The sequence below is a fragment of the Piliocolobus tephrosceles genome, chromosome 9 (genome assembly GCF_002776525.5).
Source record: "Piliocolobus tephrosceles isolate RC106 chromosome 9, ASM277652v3, whole genome shotgun sequence".
NCBI lineage: Eukaryota > Metazoa > Chordata > Mammalia > Primates > Cercopithecidae > Piliocolobus > Piliocolobus tephrosceles.
Genome location: NC_045442.1, coordinates 89,867,003 through 89,883,435, shown reverse-complemented (window position 1 = coordinate 89,883,435; position 16,433 = coordinate 89,867,003). Strand labels below are relative to the sequence as shown.

Below are 16,433 nucleotides of genomic sequence, written 5' to 3'. Positions count from 1 at the left end.
CTTATGTGCCTTTCTGTATCTACTTCTGTTGCTGGCTCACTGGGTAAGTGCATGCTCAGTAATAACAGACATGCTGAATCATTTCCAAAGCATTTATACCAATTTAAATTACCAATAGTGCCTTATGTTTTAACAGGAGCCCTCTGGCTGCTTCATTGAGAACTGACTGTTCAAGGGCAAAGGTGGGAGCAGAGAGGCCAAGAGAAAGGTTTCACAGTCATGTTTGTGTGATTGCATGGGGCACAGCCCAAAGGGGTAGCAGTGGAAGTAGTGACAAGTGGTTGGATTCTGGTTATACTTCAAAGGTAGAGTCAACAGGAATTTTCTGATGGATTGGAAATTGAGGATAGAAAAAGCACACAGACAAAGGTGTGTGGGAGGCATTTTGACTAATCATCTTTATGGGTGGAATTGCCATCAACTGAGATCATAAGACTGCTGAGCAGTTGGTTTGAGAGGGAAGATCCTGAGTTCTGTTTGGCATATCACTTTGGAAATGTCTATTAAATATCCAAATGGATATGTCATGGAGGCAGCTGGAGTTCAGGTTAGAGGTCTGAGTCATTGATAAAACTTTGGGAGTCATTGGCAAATGATAGTGTATTGGTCAGAGTCTAATTAGGAAAGAGAAGCCCCACAGTCATTTGAACAGGAAACGTGTACATAAAGAAGTGTTACTTGCAACAGGGAAGTGGAGTAACCAGGCACAGACTAGTAGGAAGTATAGAAGGAGCAACCACTAGTCTAGGGCTGAGGTAGAGAGCCCAGGAGAGTCCTCTCCTCTTAGTGCACTTCCCCTGCACCTCATCAGAGGAACCCAGTCATGGTCCTCTGCATGTCAGGAGAGTCACTGGTGCTATGTCACTGGAACTTACTAGAAATACTTCTTTAGGTGCTGGGGAAAGGAGCGGTGTCTCAGAAGAGTTACTCTATAACAAAACTGCCTGGAGCTGGTGGGAGGAGTGGGACCTGCTGGGCACTGGCCACTGGGTTTCTGGAGAAGACACCCACCTGCAGGAGCCAGGCCAGGAGCATAGGAGAACCAGGAACAAAGTCTGCTTTCCCCTGCAAGGTCTCTCCATGGCTCTCTACTGACAAAACCTAACATCATGTCTGAAGGAAATACTTAAATGGCCCAGTTCCGTTTTTGCAGAGCAGGCAATGAAGAATGAGTTTATAGCAGAGATGCAATACATTGATAACTGTATTAGTCCATTCTCTCACTACCATGAAGAAGTACCTGAGACTAGGCAATTTATAAGAAAAGAGGTTTAATTGGCTCACTATTCTGCAGGCTGCACAGGAAGCATGACAGCTTCTGTGGAGGCCTCAGGAAACTTTCAATCGTGGTGGAAGCTGAAGGAGAAGCAGGCATATCTCACATGGCTGGAGCAGGAGGAAGTGGGGGGCGGGGAGGTGCTACACACTTTTGAACAACCAGATCTTGTGAGAACTCTATCACGAGAACAGCACTAGAGGAATGGTGCTAAACCATTCATGAAGACTCTGCTCCCATGATCCAATCACCTCCCACCAGGCCTCACCTCTAACACTGGGGATTACAATTCCACATGAAATTTGGGCAGGGACAGACCCAAAACATAACAATTACTGACACAGATGGAATATAAAACTGAGACAGAATGAGATCATCCAGGGAATAAGTATAGACACAGAAGAAAAGAAAACTGAAGCCCGAAACCTATGGCCTTGCTCTAATTTAAATAGGTGAGAGCAGGGGAACCAGCAAAGGCAGCTGAGAAAGAGCATCCAGGGCTGCAGGTGGAATCCTGTGAGACAAGTGAATCAAAGAGAATAGGAGAGGGGCCAGAGTATGTATTGACCGTTCTTTTGTAAGTTTTGCTGCAAAAGGTGCAGGTCCTGGTATAGGAAATAGGGTCGAGTAATTTCTTTGTTTTGAAGATGACAGAAATAGCTGCATGTTGTGTGATGATGAGAAGAGTCCAGTAGAAAGGGAAATACTGCTGATGTTAGAGAAAGGATAGGCTGGCTGGAGTGACACCCTGGAGCAGTAAGAGATGATGGGATTCAGCAGTCCAGTGCAGGATTCTTTGGCTGGACATAGTGGTTGTTCATCCACAGTCACAGGCAGGCAATAGGAGATAGATGGGTGGAGGTGGAGGTGGGAGTCTGTGGAAGACTTTGACCACTTCTATTCTCTTAGCAAAGCAGGAGGCAAGGAAGGGAGAGGCAGTGGGAAGGATTGAACAGAGAGAAGGAAGTGTGAAATACTCACTTGGAACAATGGGAGATTGAATAGACCAGGCAAAGAATGATTAAAGTGAGGACTGCTGGCATGGTCCTGTTTTCCTCCAGCAATGTTTAGTTACATCGTTGTGGCATGGAATAGATGGAGAGCTGGGTTTATCCAGGGCTCCAATCTTACCAAGCAGATAGAAGGTGACAGGGAGGTGCATGAGTTAAGGAGGTGTGCAAGGGATCAATGAGAATGGTTGGCCATGGAGTTTAAGCTGGCTCACTAGAGAGGGCCATAAAGGAAGGAAGAAACAGTAAACAGGTAGTAAGATCTGGATTGGAGGTGCTGGTAAGGTTGCAGGAGTTTTGTTTCAGGACAGTATAGGGAGTGACCTGGATAGACAGGAGGTGGTGGTCAGAGTGGGATACTGTGGGGGTTGCAGTCCTTGGACCTGACAAGGTCTAAGGTCTGATCATGGAGGGAGGGGGAAGCTAAGGTAGGGCAGAGGACTGGAGTGGGCTTCATGAGACCAAAATGACGTTGGAAGGATTATCTACCTGGATACTGAAATCTTCAAGAAGTAAGCGGTGTAGTGTGAAGAAGTTACAATATTCTAAGCTCTTCACAGAAAGAGAAGCATGTGCCACATAGGTAGCCTCCTTAGTCCAGCACCCAGTATATAGTATATGCGGAGTGAATACCTGGGGGCTGCTGAGGGCAAGAACAAGGTGCCTGTGAGAGGACCTGACACCTGGGGTTCTCGTGACAGGAGTGGGCCTAGTTTTTGGTGTAGAACTGAGCCTTGAATGCACCAGCGGGATCATATTGAAAAGAAACCCTCTAAGACTACAGGAAGATGCATCCTCTGACAATGTACGCGCTGTAGGCGTCCCAAGTAGCTGGGCTGGGGATTAGATGGACTCCAAGGCATTTCCTCAGGTGGCAATGGGCGGATCCCTGGGAAGGCAAAGCTGTGCAGGAAAAAAATGGCAAGATGCTCTGTTCCCTCAGGGAAAGCCCTTTCCTGGGAGCAGGGAAGGCGGGGCAGTTTGGGCTTGGTCAGTTTGTCCCTGCCCTCAGGGTTTGTTGGTCCTGGCAAAAGAGGGCCTTATTTTATTTATTTTTCTTAGAGACAGCGTCTTGCTCTGTCGCCCAGGCTGGAATGCAGTGGCTCATCTCAGCTCACTGTAAACTCCATCTCCTGGGATCAAGCGATCCTCCCACCTCAGCCTCCAGAGTAGCTGGGACCACAAGCACCACAGGTGTCCGGCACGACGCCGGCTAATTTTTTTTTTTTTTTTTTTTTCTTTTTTTAGAGAGAGAGAGATAGTCTCCCTATATTGCCCAGGCTTGTCTTGAACTCCTGGGCTCAAGCGATCCTCCCGCCTCGGCCTCCCAAAGTGTAGGGATTACAGGCGTGAGACCCCGCGCCCTGCCAAAAGAGGGCTTTAGGGCACCCCAGAACGCGAGATCCCCCTCATCTGTCATCTTTAAAGAGGAGGAAATGGACTCCAAATCGAGCGATAGTCCATTCGTCCCTGGCACGGTGACTGCCGGGAGGCCAAGACCAAATGTATCTCCTTCCGGCTTTTGCACCACACTAACTAACCGGCGCCAGGCCGCAGAGCCGCCCTGGCCTTCGGCGAGGACTTGGGCGAGCGCGGTGAACGCTGCTCCAGAGTCCCACTGCGGAAGTTGAGGCCGCGGATTCCCAGGGCGTGGTGGAGCGGCTTCGGTAGGTACCCGGACCCGGTGAAACGCACTGCGCGGACTGCGCCTGCGTCCGCACTCAGCTTTTCAGCACTTTCTTCAGGCCCTGAAAGCCGTCCCCACGCCGGTCTCTTTTTTCTGCCTTCTTGTTTCCCGCCGGAGACTCGGCGCGACGGTGAATTTCCGTTTCCGGCGGTGTCCATGCTGAGTTGAGGAGTCGCAGTTGCCAGCAGGTTCAGTACAGCGGGCTGGGGTAGGCGGCGGTGGGGTCGCTGGTTCTGGGGCACTGGGAAGATCACGAGTCGTGCGCGTGGGAAGGTCCTTCCCTGGTCCTCTGGGTCATCTTTGCTCCCGAGGAGCGGCGTATTTCTCATCTGCCGGAGGTGTCCTGTGGTCGTTGGGAGAGTGACCGGATGAATCCCTACAGAGAGCCCGGACAGGGAGGGAAGGTGGCTGGGAGACGTAGTTTCCTGGCGACGTGGTCTCGGCAGGCGACTTAGACCTGAGCCGGATCTGTTGACCCGAAATTGTGCTTTTCCCACCGAAGAAGGACAGGGAAAGAAACATTAGTACAAGTTCCGAACTAAAATATAGCAGAGAAGAAACATAATCACTGAAATCACACAGGTCTTCAGATTCAAAGCGTTCCTAGCGCCTAGCTCTCCTAACTCCCGGCCAGTGTTCTTGACATTATGGTGATATATGAAGACTTTCTGTTTCCGCTGGTGTGTGGGTCTGTGGGAAGCCTCTGACTTACCTCCGTGCTCCAGTAGCACCCTGTGCAGCCTTCCAATGTCGCCCTTATTGCATGGCGCGGAAGATACTAGTTTGGATTTCCTCTGCAAGTCAGACCATAGCTGTATCCATTTACTGGCACAGTGCCTAGCACATCATAGACAGACAAAATATTTATTAAACAGAATGAATACAGTACCTTAATTGAATGAAATGGCATCCTGCTCCCCCTTTAAATCAAGCTGTCAGATTTTATGCAGCCCGATTTCCTTAAAAAACTCACTAATTCAGTGATTACCAATTTATTAGCCACAGATTCCCAGGTAACTCAGAAATCACTGGAAGGGTCTCTGTAAGTTCATGGGGTCTCCAGGTATCATCTAGAACCAGTCCTATCTCACAAGTTAATAATTGACAAGTTAATTATATATTGTCTGTTGTACTCTATAAAATGTGCTAAGATATTGCTATTTCTCAAATGTATGTAAGTAGTAATTTAGGAGTTTCACAGAGTCAACAGGTACTAAAAGTAATACTGCGATCATATTGTAAGTTCATAAAAACGTTTTACATTTTTTATTAAAATTTAAGTTTTAGTTTAAGTTAGGAAACCACTTCATTACTCCAGTTGAAACCTAGGTCTGAGCTGTCCGGTGTGGTAGCCACATGTGACTTTAGAGTTAGAATGAAATTAATTAAAAATTCATTTTTTCAGTTTACCTAAGTATATTGTAAGTAACCACATGTGGCTGATGGCTAAATGGCTGAAAAATACAGATATAGAATATTTCTATCCTTGCAGAAATAGATACTGCTGATGTTGACACTTAAGAGGAATAAAAAGTAACAACAATAAAATGTAACTATAGGAGACGTAACTCATCTAATTTATAGCATAACAGAAATGAAATTGGCAATGGTTAAGCAATTTCTACCCTTGTTCAGTAAATAAATACATCATCTCTTCATAAAGAAATAAATGAAATTTACTGTTTTTCCCTGGGTATTGCCTGGATTGTAAAATGCCTCTCCCACCTCTTTACCCCAACCTTCTTCCTTGTAGGTTAGAGTTACTTGTTATTGGTAAATAGCCACAATGGAGACTAAGGACCAGAAAAAACACAGAAAGAAAAACAGTGGGCCCAAAGCTGAAAAGAAAAAGAGGCGGCATCTGCAAGATCTCCAGCTAGGAGACGAAGAAGATGCCCGGAAGAGAAATCCCAAAGCTTTTGCAGTTCAGTCTGCTGTGCGGATGGCTCGATCCTTTCACAGGTATGTTAGGGTACAGCCTGGTCGTTCTTCCATTGATTCTTTTTAAATAGTAGGAGCCTCTCACAGGTGACATTTGGATTCATGAGTCTAGTCCAGCTCCAAAGGACATGGAGATGCGTGGTGTGTGGCTTTCACTAAAACGTGAGAAACTTTCCCATAGAAGCTGCCTTGCCTCCAGCATCTGCACACTGGTTGGTGTTTATTGCCCAAGATGCAAGAATTTATAGAATTTGTTTATTCCTAAATTTTAAACTGTTTCTATGGTGATAAGTGTGCTTTTTCCCCCCAGGTATGTTTTATATAGTTGTAATATAAAATACAAAAATTACAGTATTTAATACTAACGTAGCTTTATTTAGTGTGTCCTTGTGATATGCCTAGTGGTATACTTTAAACATTATTCAACTAAATGCTTCCAGCAGCCTTACCAGAGTAGGAATCATTCTTGCCCTCATTTTATGGGTAAGAAAACTGAGGTCAAGAGAACAAGTTACCTCCAATCATGTAACCATTAAGTAGGAGAGCCAAATTTAACTCCAGAGCCTCTGCTCTGTTATGATGCACTGCTTCGGTATTTACCTTTTGGTTTTTTAAAAAACTATTAAAATCACTCTTAAAACAGTCAGATAATTTAAGGAGTGTTTAATTTTCAGCTCTCTATGCTATTGAAGTTGTCTTGTTATATCTTTATTGAACAGCAGTTATTTGGATGGGGCCAGAAGTTAACAAGTTAATAACTGACAAGTTAATTATGTATTGTCTGTTGTCCTCTCAATAAAATGTGCTAAAGTACTCATATATATGAATGTACTAAAAAAGTCTACTTATAAAGTTGATACCTTTTACTCTATTTTGAAAGTGAGTTTACTATTTATTTATTTATTTATTTTTAATGAATAGGACTCAGGATTTGAAGACAAAAAAGCATCATATTCCAGTGGTTGATCGAACTCCACTGGAGCCCCCACCAATAGTGGTAGTGGTGATGGGGCCTCCAAAAGTTGGAAAGAGCACTTTGATACAATGCCTCATTCGGAACTTCACCCGGCAGAAGCTGACCGAGATCAGAGGCCCTGTGACGATTGTGTCAGGTAGGAGATGCCGCCACAGACGCAGAGTTGGCGTGGCTGTTGTCATCTGAGGGACATGCATGCGTTTGTTGTTTTCTTGAGCGGAACATGTTAAATATTGTCATATCATGTTACCTCTCTTATACTTTTACTAAGTTGGCTATAGCTTCAGAAAAGGGTAAGTTCCCGGAGATAAGTATGTAATAATGTTCACATTGAAAATGTGCACATGCTTGCCTTATGAAGCCACATTCTGGTGGAGGTGCGAGTGTTCTCTTTTTCCTATGAGAATTGTCTGCTTTGGGAGATGGTGACCTTTCCAAGTTTGAGGGAAAATGAAACAAACTTCCAGTGGTAGAATGGGAAGGTGCAGTCTGAAATCTCTTGTCATTGCAATAGTATAGTTGGATTGAGGCTTTTCTTTATCTTTGGAACATCCATATTTTGTTTTCCCTTTTTTGAGACAGAGTCTTACTCTGTGGCACAGGCTGGAGTGCAGTGGTGTGATTACATGATTACAGCTCACTGCAGCCTCAACCTCCCAAGTTCAGGCAATCCTCCTACCTTAGCCTCCTGAATAGTGTATGCCACCACGCCTGGCTAATTTTTCTTTTTTTTCCCTTTTTTTTTTTTTTTTTGGAGAGATGGGGTTTCCCCATGTGGCCCAGGCTGGTCTCAAAACTCCTGGGCTCAAGGGATCCACCTGCCTTGGCCTCCCACTGCACCCAGCCCATAATTTCTTGACCATTTTCTTTTTACCTTAATTTAGAAATAATTATTGATATGAATATTCTGTTGCATTATGTTTGAAGATGTTTGTAGCTACAGTGGGAATATGGGAAGTTTTGATAGAGGTAAAGACTTTGGCCTGCAGCTGAATAGCAGGATCATGGTTATCATGGAGCCTGTGCAGTCAGAATTTTCCCTGTTTGAGCACTTTTATTCATCTGGGTAGACTTTTGATATTATTTAAATTTAGAACACAGTAAGAAAAACAGAATGGAATTTATTTTATTTTACCAGTTTTTGCCTATAAAAACGAACTTCTGGTACACTCCTGTAAACTTATATGATGTTTTACTGGATGCAGTTAAAAAATGAAAATTAGAGTTTATGGTTAGAGTTTTTTCAGGATCTTTTTAAAGTAAAATTTTCATCTTTTCACTTATAGGTAAAAAGCGCAGACTCACCATTATTGAATGCGGGTGTGATATTAACGTGATGATTGATCTGGCTAAAGTAGCAGATCTGGTAAGTCAGCAGGGGCAGCCTGGGGTGCTGATGGAGACTTACAACATCGTGATAGGTTATTTATCCCGTGATGAAGGGAAGAGAGTCCTGTGATTATTAAAGGAATCATGGTCATCATCAGTGATACAGTAGATATGATTGAATTGATAATAATTATGGTAATAAATGTTGTGATATTAATAATAAAAATGGAATGTGCACAATGAAATGTATTCCAAAATCTAAAAGCAAATCACAGGATGGAGAAAACCTTTAATGAACACAACTAATAAGAGCTCATTAATATGTATACATGTATACGTACAAATATATCATAGTAAGTACCATTTTTTCTTGGACTCTTCCTGGCACTGTGCTAACTGCTTTCTACAAATTTAGCTTACATAAAGCCTTGATGCACCCTTGAGGTGAGTAGTTATTATCTGTAGTTTACAGAAGATGAAATAGAGCTTCCCAGCAGTTAAATAACTTGTGTGAAGATGGGACCCTTGTTCCTGATGGTTCCAGAACCTTCATCCTTAATGATAATGCTAAAGTAAGTACATGAATTGCCCTGAAGAAGTGGTCAGAGTTAGCAATAAAAAATCTAGGCAGTACTCAGTGTATGGAAAATGTACACACTCTTGCATTTATGGAAATGATAATGTTCACTATTCTGGTATTCTATTAACTTATGTTTTAAATTAGCAAAAATAAAAACAAATTAGCAAAAAAGTAAGCCGTATTGATTAGGAAGTGTGGGGTGAGAGATACCTTGGTTTTTTTTAGACAGCTGTTTGGTGACAAAGAGCTACAGATTTTATACTTTGGCCCAGGAATACTCCTAAAATATAAAGTAAAAAGTAATACAGATTTTAAAGTTGTGCCATTGTAATGTCAGAAAACTAAATAACATTCAAATTTTGAACACGTAATGCTACTATTAGTAAAAATAAGTTATTATTAATGTAGTGTAAGCTTACTAAATCTTATGTACTTGAAATGATCAAAATAGTTCATAGAAGTCATTTGTTTCTCTTTTATGTAAAATGTAGCAAGTTTCTAATATTAAAGACATACATATTAAGAGATGCCTTTAATTTTATTTATAATTATTATGGATACATAATAGTTATACATATTTATGGGCTACATGTGGTATTTGATAGAAGCATACAATGTGTGATGATCAAATCAGGGTAATTAGGATATCCATTACCTCAAACATTTATCATTTATTTGTGTTAGGAACATTTCAATTTCATTCTTGTAGTTATTCTGAATTATATAATAAATTATAGTCCACCCTATTGTGCTGTTGGACACCAGAATTTATTCTGTCTAACTGTATTTTTGTACCTGTTAACCTTTCCCTCTTTGTTCCTCCCTCCCTGCTCACCTTCCCAGCCTCTTATCCATCATTGAGAGAGATGCCTATTATGTAAATCTTTTAAAGATTTTTCAAAAGGAACACACACATTTGGTAAACTACTCTAACTGTAATGCAGGATACACACAATGTGCATTTTTCTTTTTCCTTGGTATAACCGCTGGTCTCTCAGATCCCTGCAGAGCAGTATCCTTCTAGATACATATAAACACACATACCACCCTTTAAAAACACAAATGGTAGCTTATTTTACACACTGTTCTATGCTTTGCTTTTTTCATATAATGTATCTTGGAGGTATATAATAAGTACGTACTGTAATTCTGCCTCCTTTTTAATATAATATTCCATTTTATGGAGGCACCATAATTTATTTAGCCTAGCTTATGTTGATTGTTCTGCTGTGGGTTGTCAAAGCCTCCTGTGTACAGCAAAGGCACACACAATACGTGAATTTGGGTGTGTACGTGCATGTGTGGATTAGGGGAGTAACACTGGCTTAGATGACAAAGACTGGCAGCTGAGGGACTGTTTGTTCCCCGTTATTCCTGACCCTACAACCAGCTGCTTGCCCCCTGGCATTCTGTGGCATTAAATGTAGTGTGAGGATATTCCGCCTGTCCTTTGAGCTGGTCCAGTGTTGCTGGAAAGCTGTGCTTGCTGCCTCAGTCCACGGTGGCAGCTGTGCTTTCTCACAAGCCCACCTTCATATATTCTGTGGTTTCGGATTTTGAATGTTTCCTAGTTTAATCAAAGATGGGCATTTCTGTTTCCATTTTTTTTTGTTGTTGTTATTTTTAGTTATCTATGCAAAAATAAAAACAGAAATGTTTTTAATACTTAAACTAGAAGTTTCCAGGAATCAATTCTGAAATTATTTTGCATCTTTGAAGCATCTTAAAAGTTAAAAATTGGTCTCATCTGCTTATATTTTCTTACAGACTACCATTCATCATAATCTTACTGTTTTTTGACCTAATTCTAAAATGGCAGCTATTTAAAAAAAATTTCTTAGAAATTGAGTTATCCAAATTAACATATAAGATAGAGGTTTCCACTGCATACTTCTCAGCGAAAAACAGATTTTTTTTTTTCTGTGAGGAGATTGAAAGAAGAGATTGGTTTTCTGTACATATTTAATATATTTCATTGATTATCACTTTCTTCCCATTCTTTGGATGTCAGAGACCTGTTATTTGGCTTTAAAATACCTCACAGAAAACTTGATTTCTTTAAATTAGAATTTCTTAGGTAAGGGCCAGGTAAGACCCAGCCTTTTCTGAGTTACTTCTCATACATTAAAATTCTTGTAATGGAAGTTTGCATCCTAGTGGACATCGTCTTATAGTTGGCTTTTAGAGCAAGTCAGAGGGTGGTGGTTTCTCTGTCTGGGTGATGCCTATGCGGTTATTTGATTTAGTCTGGAGTGCGACTTTTCTGTTGAGGGCCAGATTGTAAATATTTTTGGCTTTGTGGGCCATGTCTCTTGCAGTTACTTAGCTCTGCCGTTGTAGTGCACAGGCAGCCATAGACAAGATATAAGTGAATTAATGTGGCTATGTTCCAATAAAACTTTAGTTACAAACACAGGTGATGGGCGGGATTTTGCCCGTGGCCAATTGCCAACCCCTAGTGTAAGTGGTCTGTTTTGGTAGTTTCTTTGAAAAATGATGTGTTCTGCTTTTAGGTACTGATGCTTATAGATGCCAGCTTTGGGTTTGAAATGGAAACATTTGAGTTTCTAAACATCTGTCAAGTACATGGCTTTCCTAAAATTATGGGAGTTCTCACCCACCTCGACTCCTTCAAGCATAATAAGCAACTGAAGAAGACAAAGAAGCGATTAAAACACAGGTTCTGGACAGAAGTTTACCCGGTAAGAGGAGAAATGACTGTTGGATACTAGCAGTATAATCCTTTTAAAATAGACTGAAGAGGCCGGGCGTAGTGGCTAACACTTGTAATCCCAGCACTTTGCAAGGCAGAGGCGGTCGGATCACTTGAGCCTAGAGTTTTGAGCTCAGAGCAACATGACCAAGCCCCATCTGTACTAAAAATGCAAAAATTAGCCGGGTGTGGTTGCGCGCACCTGTAATCCCGGCTACTCAGGAGGCTGAGAAGTGAGAATTGCTTGAGCCTAGGAGGCAGAGGGTGCAGTGAGCTGAGATCACGCCACTGCACTCCAGCCTGGGTGACAGAGTGAGACTCTTGTCTCAAAAAAAACAGTAAAATTACTGAAGAGACATTACTAAACGTCTCTCCAGGATTCGCCTCCTGAATTCCGTTTGTGTATGTTCACAGTCCCTGGCCTCCTGAATTCCTTTGTGTGTGTGTGTTCACAGTCTATGGCCTGCTGAATTCCTTTGTGTGTGTGTTCAGCCTCTGGCCTGCTGAATGCTTTTGTGTGTGTGTGTTCACAGTCTATGGCCTGCTGAATTCCTTTGTGTGTGTGTTCAGTCTCTGGCCTGCTGAATTCCTTTGTGTGTGTGTTCAGTCTTCTGGAAGGTTTCCCTCAAGAGAGTGCTTGTTCTGGGCTTCTTGGTGTATCTCATTTGTCTCTGTACCTGCTGCGCCAGGCAGTGTCTGGCTGTTTGGGGGTCAGGATTTTATATAATAGAGTACATCAGAAATTTCTCCTAGTTACAGGACCAGGCACTGCCCCTTCCTTTCTATACTGTTCTGGTCCATCGGCCACAGAACCGTTTCTGTGCTCAGACGCCTCACCTCCCTCTCCTCACCATTACTTAGATGGATGCCCCTGCTCGGCTGCAGAGCAGTCTGCCTCTGTGGGGTTCTAATAAGTCCTGAAAGAAGCCAACAAGGCCCTGGAAGCCTCAGGACGGTGACTTTGCTGGAAGTCTCACTTCTTAGGATTGCTTCTTGTTTAGAACTTTTATTTGTTGCAGTATTGATGAGAATTTAATTGAAATTTAATTTTTAATTTTGCTCTAATGTTTAGGGTGCCAAGCTGTTCTACCTTTCTGGAATGGTGCATGGAGAATATCAAAACCAAGAAATCCACAATCTGGGCCGTTTTATTACAGTTATGAAGTTTAGGCCTCTCACATGGCAAACTTCTCACCCTTATATCCTGGCAGACAGGTAAAACATGATTGTAAACTGTTGCTTCCTGGGCCATATATTTCAAAGCTAAAAAGGCTAGAAAAAGAACAGTGATAGGATTCATTTTGTGCTGATTTGAATAGTGGAGATAGAAGTGTAGTTGATGGAAAATGTCTACTTATATCATTGCTCAAAGATGCTATGCCTTTGGGAGTAAATTAATTATGAGATGTTTAGGAAAATGGGAGGACTTGGAAGCATTTAAGGCTACAGAGTGTGGCCCCATCCTACGTTCAGCCTCAGTTTTGAGTGATGCTGCCTTCGTGCCCGGGTGCTTGAGTCCTTCGTGTGTGCCTTCAGTTTCCTTCCTTTGTGCTCTTCCTCATGTGGTTTTCTCAGCCTGGAATACCATTTTTCCACCTGCCAGCATCCAAGCCACAGTAAAAATCCCAAAGCACAGGCTTGCCCTCTTCCAGAAAGGGATTTTCTGAATATGTTCTTCACTCTTCCCCGACCCCAGGTGGACGTCATCTCTCTGTGTGGTGTCTTCTGGAATGAAAATGTCACTTTCAGCCTAGAGACACAGTTGTGTGCCTGCCCCCTTTCTTCTGCTGGATGGTGAACAGTGCTTCCTTATTTCTGCATTTTCTAGTTTTCTAAGTGATGTGCTTAGTGGACAATAGTGTGATGAGTCATTGACACCTGAAAGGAGGTATAAGAACTTTGGCATTCATTTCTGCTGCATGATTGAGTTTATTTTTCTAGGATGGAAGATTTGACAAACCCAGAGGATATCCGAACAAACATCAGATGTGACCGGAAGGTGTCACTTTATGGTTATTTAAGAGGAGCACACTTGAAAAATAAAAGCCAAATTCACATGCCAGGTATTCTCTTGTTGTAGAACATACTAGAATTACACATAGGATTCTTGGGATAACTTCATTTCTCATGAAAACTGAAAAATGACCAAACAAGGGAAGATGGCCTTGCTGGAGGCTTTTAAAGTAACCCAGCTCTGTGCAGGCCTGCAAAGGTGTTACCGAATCCCCTCTTCTCTGACCTCTTGTCTTGTAGCTAGAGGGCCACTGTTCCAGTGTGGCACAATGCCCTTCTTTAGTGTCATGGGTTAAGCCCTTGGACTATGGCTCGTTTTTAACCCCCAGTCAACAGTAGATACTTCTGACTTCTTGTCAGCTGAAGCCTGCTTTTGGTCCTGTCTTCCAGGGGTAGGAGATTTTGCTGTGAGTGACATCAGTTTCCTCCCAGACCCTTGTGCTCTTCCTGAACAACAAAAGAAGCGCTGTTTAAATGAGAAGGAGAAGCTGGTTTATGCGCCTCTTTCTGGAGTTGGGGGTGTGCTGTATGACAAAGACGCTGTCTATGTTGACCTTGGTGGCAGCCACGGTTTTCAGGTATCAGTGAGATGGGAGTCATTTCTCTGAACTCTCATTATTCTTTCTGAATCTATTTTTTAATCACAAAAAATAATGTAGTCAGCTTTTATTTATTGAAGATTTTTCTCTTGTACTTATAATAAAGGCCCAAATGCATATTGTAAATATATAGGATAAGAAGAATACTTTTTTTTCATTGTACCAAGCAGAAGAGTCCTGTCCATTCCTCCCTGATCCGTGGCCCCAGCGCAGGCATTGCTGCCATGTGGTGCCTGCACGGCCCATCCCCGTTTGTACAAAATCAGTATGCTTTTCAGCTCTCATTGGTCTTTTTCTCATTCACAATGGTCTCCTCATTCTGTATTTTAAAGTGGATTTCAAATATTTATTTCTTAGTTCTGAAGTGGAATTTTATTGGGTTAAAATCAGGGTTATTTTAAAATGTTAGAAAAGCTAGCATTGTTGTAGCATTGGAGCTGAGGTTTTTTTAGCTAGGTGTTTAGGTTATCAGGTTATATACTCCCTGAACTTTGGAAAAGTTTAATGGAGATGGGGATCCATTTCAAGCTTTGTTGTAAGGATTTTCTTCTCTGCTTTTTGAGGCATTAAGAAAGGTTCTTAGGAAATGTGTCTAAGATAATTTTGAGAAACTGAGTGAAACCAGTGTCTCTCCAGGATGTTTGTGCTTTTTTCACATGCTCTTTCTTGGTGATCTTGACAGGACGAGGTGGGGCCCACCCATGAACTGGTCCAGAGTCTCATCTCTACCTACTCCACCATTGATGCCAAGATGGCTTCAAGTCGAATGACACTGTTTTCTGATTCCAAGCCACTTGGGTCAGAGGATATAGATAATCAAGGGTAAATCTGCTTTTTTTCTATTTTTAATAAAAAGATGTATTACAGAAGATCATATCACCCATAATTCAGCCATCATAACACATTTTGGTGGGATTCATTCTATGTTGTTTTGTTTTTCTTTGTGTGTGCATGTGTCTCTGAGGGCTCTTCACTTACCTGACATTACAGGGAGTCTTTTCTTGAAATAAAATACAGGATGCATTTTTCAACAGACCCCAAATATTCCTCAAATACCATGCCATCTTCCATAGGTTGCCTTTTGTGTTTTAAGAGACGTGAGGCCACTTGGCTTTCTTTTGGTGGGCAAAACACTAGAGCAGAGTCAAGGAGTTTGTGCCTGTCCAGAAGCCACGTGCCTTGTCTCTGAAAGTTTTATTTAGATTATGCTGTATTATCTCCCGTGGGTAGGTTTCCATGGATGTATGTCTTATGTGAATTATTTTTCAGTCTGGGTTGGGAATTTGTATACCTTTATACATGGTCAATGTTTGCAAAACAGTGGTTTTGTTGTATTGATTGATGACTCCCAGTAAAATTTATCTGAAAATTTTGAGATTATCTAGTTTGTAATTTGTTACAATATGCATAAACTACCTAGCAGAATGCCTGACAGATACGAAGTGTTCACCGAAAGATCACTCCTTTATAATGAGGTTACTAGCGATTTTCATTTTTGCATATCCTTCTAGTCATCTTTGTCTACAAGAATACTCTGTTCTAATATAGTTACAGTTAAAATACATAATTTTATTTCTATATTCTGAGCATTTCCTTTTTCTATACAGTCTTTATGTAGTCACCATTTTGTTATTATTGGTGTATTCTTTTTTGTGTGTGTGACAGGATCTTACTTTGTCTCCCAGGCTAGAGTGCAATGGTATGATCTGGGCTCACTTCAGCCTTGAGCTCCCAGGCTCAAGTGGTCCTCCCGCTTCAGCCCCCAAAGTGGCTGGGACTACAGGAGTGCGCCACCACTCCCAGCTAATTTTTTTTTTTTTTTCTAGAGATTAGGTCTCACTGTGTTTCCCAGGCTGGTCTCGAACTCCTGGGCCCAAGCAATCCTCCTGCCTTGGCTTCCCAAAGTCCTGGGATTACAGATGTGAGCCACTATGCCTGGCCTATTATTGCTGTATTCTAACTTATCCATCTCTTTTGGTGTGATTTTCAGTTTTTTCAAATTTATGTTTTCATAATTTTATATATCTTGCTACATTAAATAGCTTCATACAGTTTTCTTTTATACTGTGATTTTAGCCTCCTGATGATTCTTCTCTATCAGTTATGGCACTGGTGACTTAAAATGTATGTTCTTCCTCTGTCATTCCTCCTACATTTGTTAGCTGGCATTTTTAACAAAGAGCTTTCACTTCTCCCCTTTATTTCCGTATCACTGCTGACTAATGCACTTGTGTTTTGTTCCATGGGTTATTTTCCATCACTATCATTATTCTTCCTGATGCCTGTGCTGTCCCAGATTTGGCCACAGG

The 16,433-nt window shown here is 41.9% G+C and overlaps 1 protein-coding gene across 3 annotated transcripts in view; it reads left to right on the top strand.

Moving 5' to 3' along the window:
* The first annotated feature begins 3,531 nt into the window (after nucleotides 1-3,531).
* The window catches only part of BMS1 (BMS1 ribosome biogenesis factor), a 46,541-nt gene continuing 33,639 nt past the window's right edge, over nucleotides 3,532-16,433 (top strand). The window contains exons 1-9 of one of the 3 annotated variants that reach the window (XM_026446753.1): nucleotides 3,532-4,161; nucleotides 5,727-5,935; nucleotides 6,836-7,026; nucleotides 8,177-8,256; nucleotides 11,313-11,501; nucleotides 12,585-12,727; nucleotides 13,454-13,575; nucleotides 13,916-14,103; nucleotides 14,807-14,946. In XM_026446753.1, the coding sequence (XP_026302538.1) occupies nucleotides 5,760-5,935; nucleotides 6,836-7,026; nucleotides 8,177-8,256; nucleotides 11,313-11,501; nucleotides 12,585-12,727; nucleotides 13,454-13,575; nucleotides 13,916-14,103; nucleotides 14,807-14,946 (1,229 nt within the window). In that variant the 5' untranslated portion in view covers nucleotides 3,532-4,161; nucleotides 5,727-5,759. Of the gene's footprint in view, nucleotides 4,182-5,726; nucleotides 5,936-6,835; nucleotides 7,027-8,176; nucleotides 8,257-11,312; nucleotides 11,502-12,584; nucleotides 12,728-13,453; nucleotides 13,576-13,915; nucleotides 14,104-14,806; nucleotides 14,947-16,433 lie in introns of all 3 variants that reach the window. The other 2 variants (XM_026446755.2, XM_026446754.1) reach the window with 2 other exon arrangements.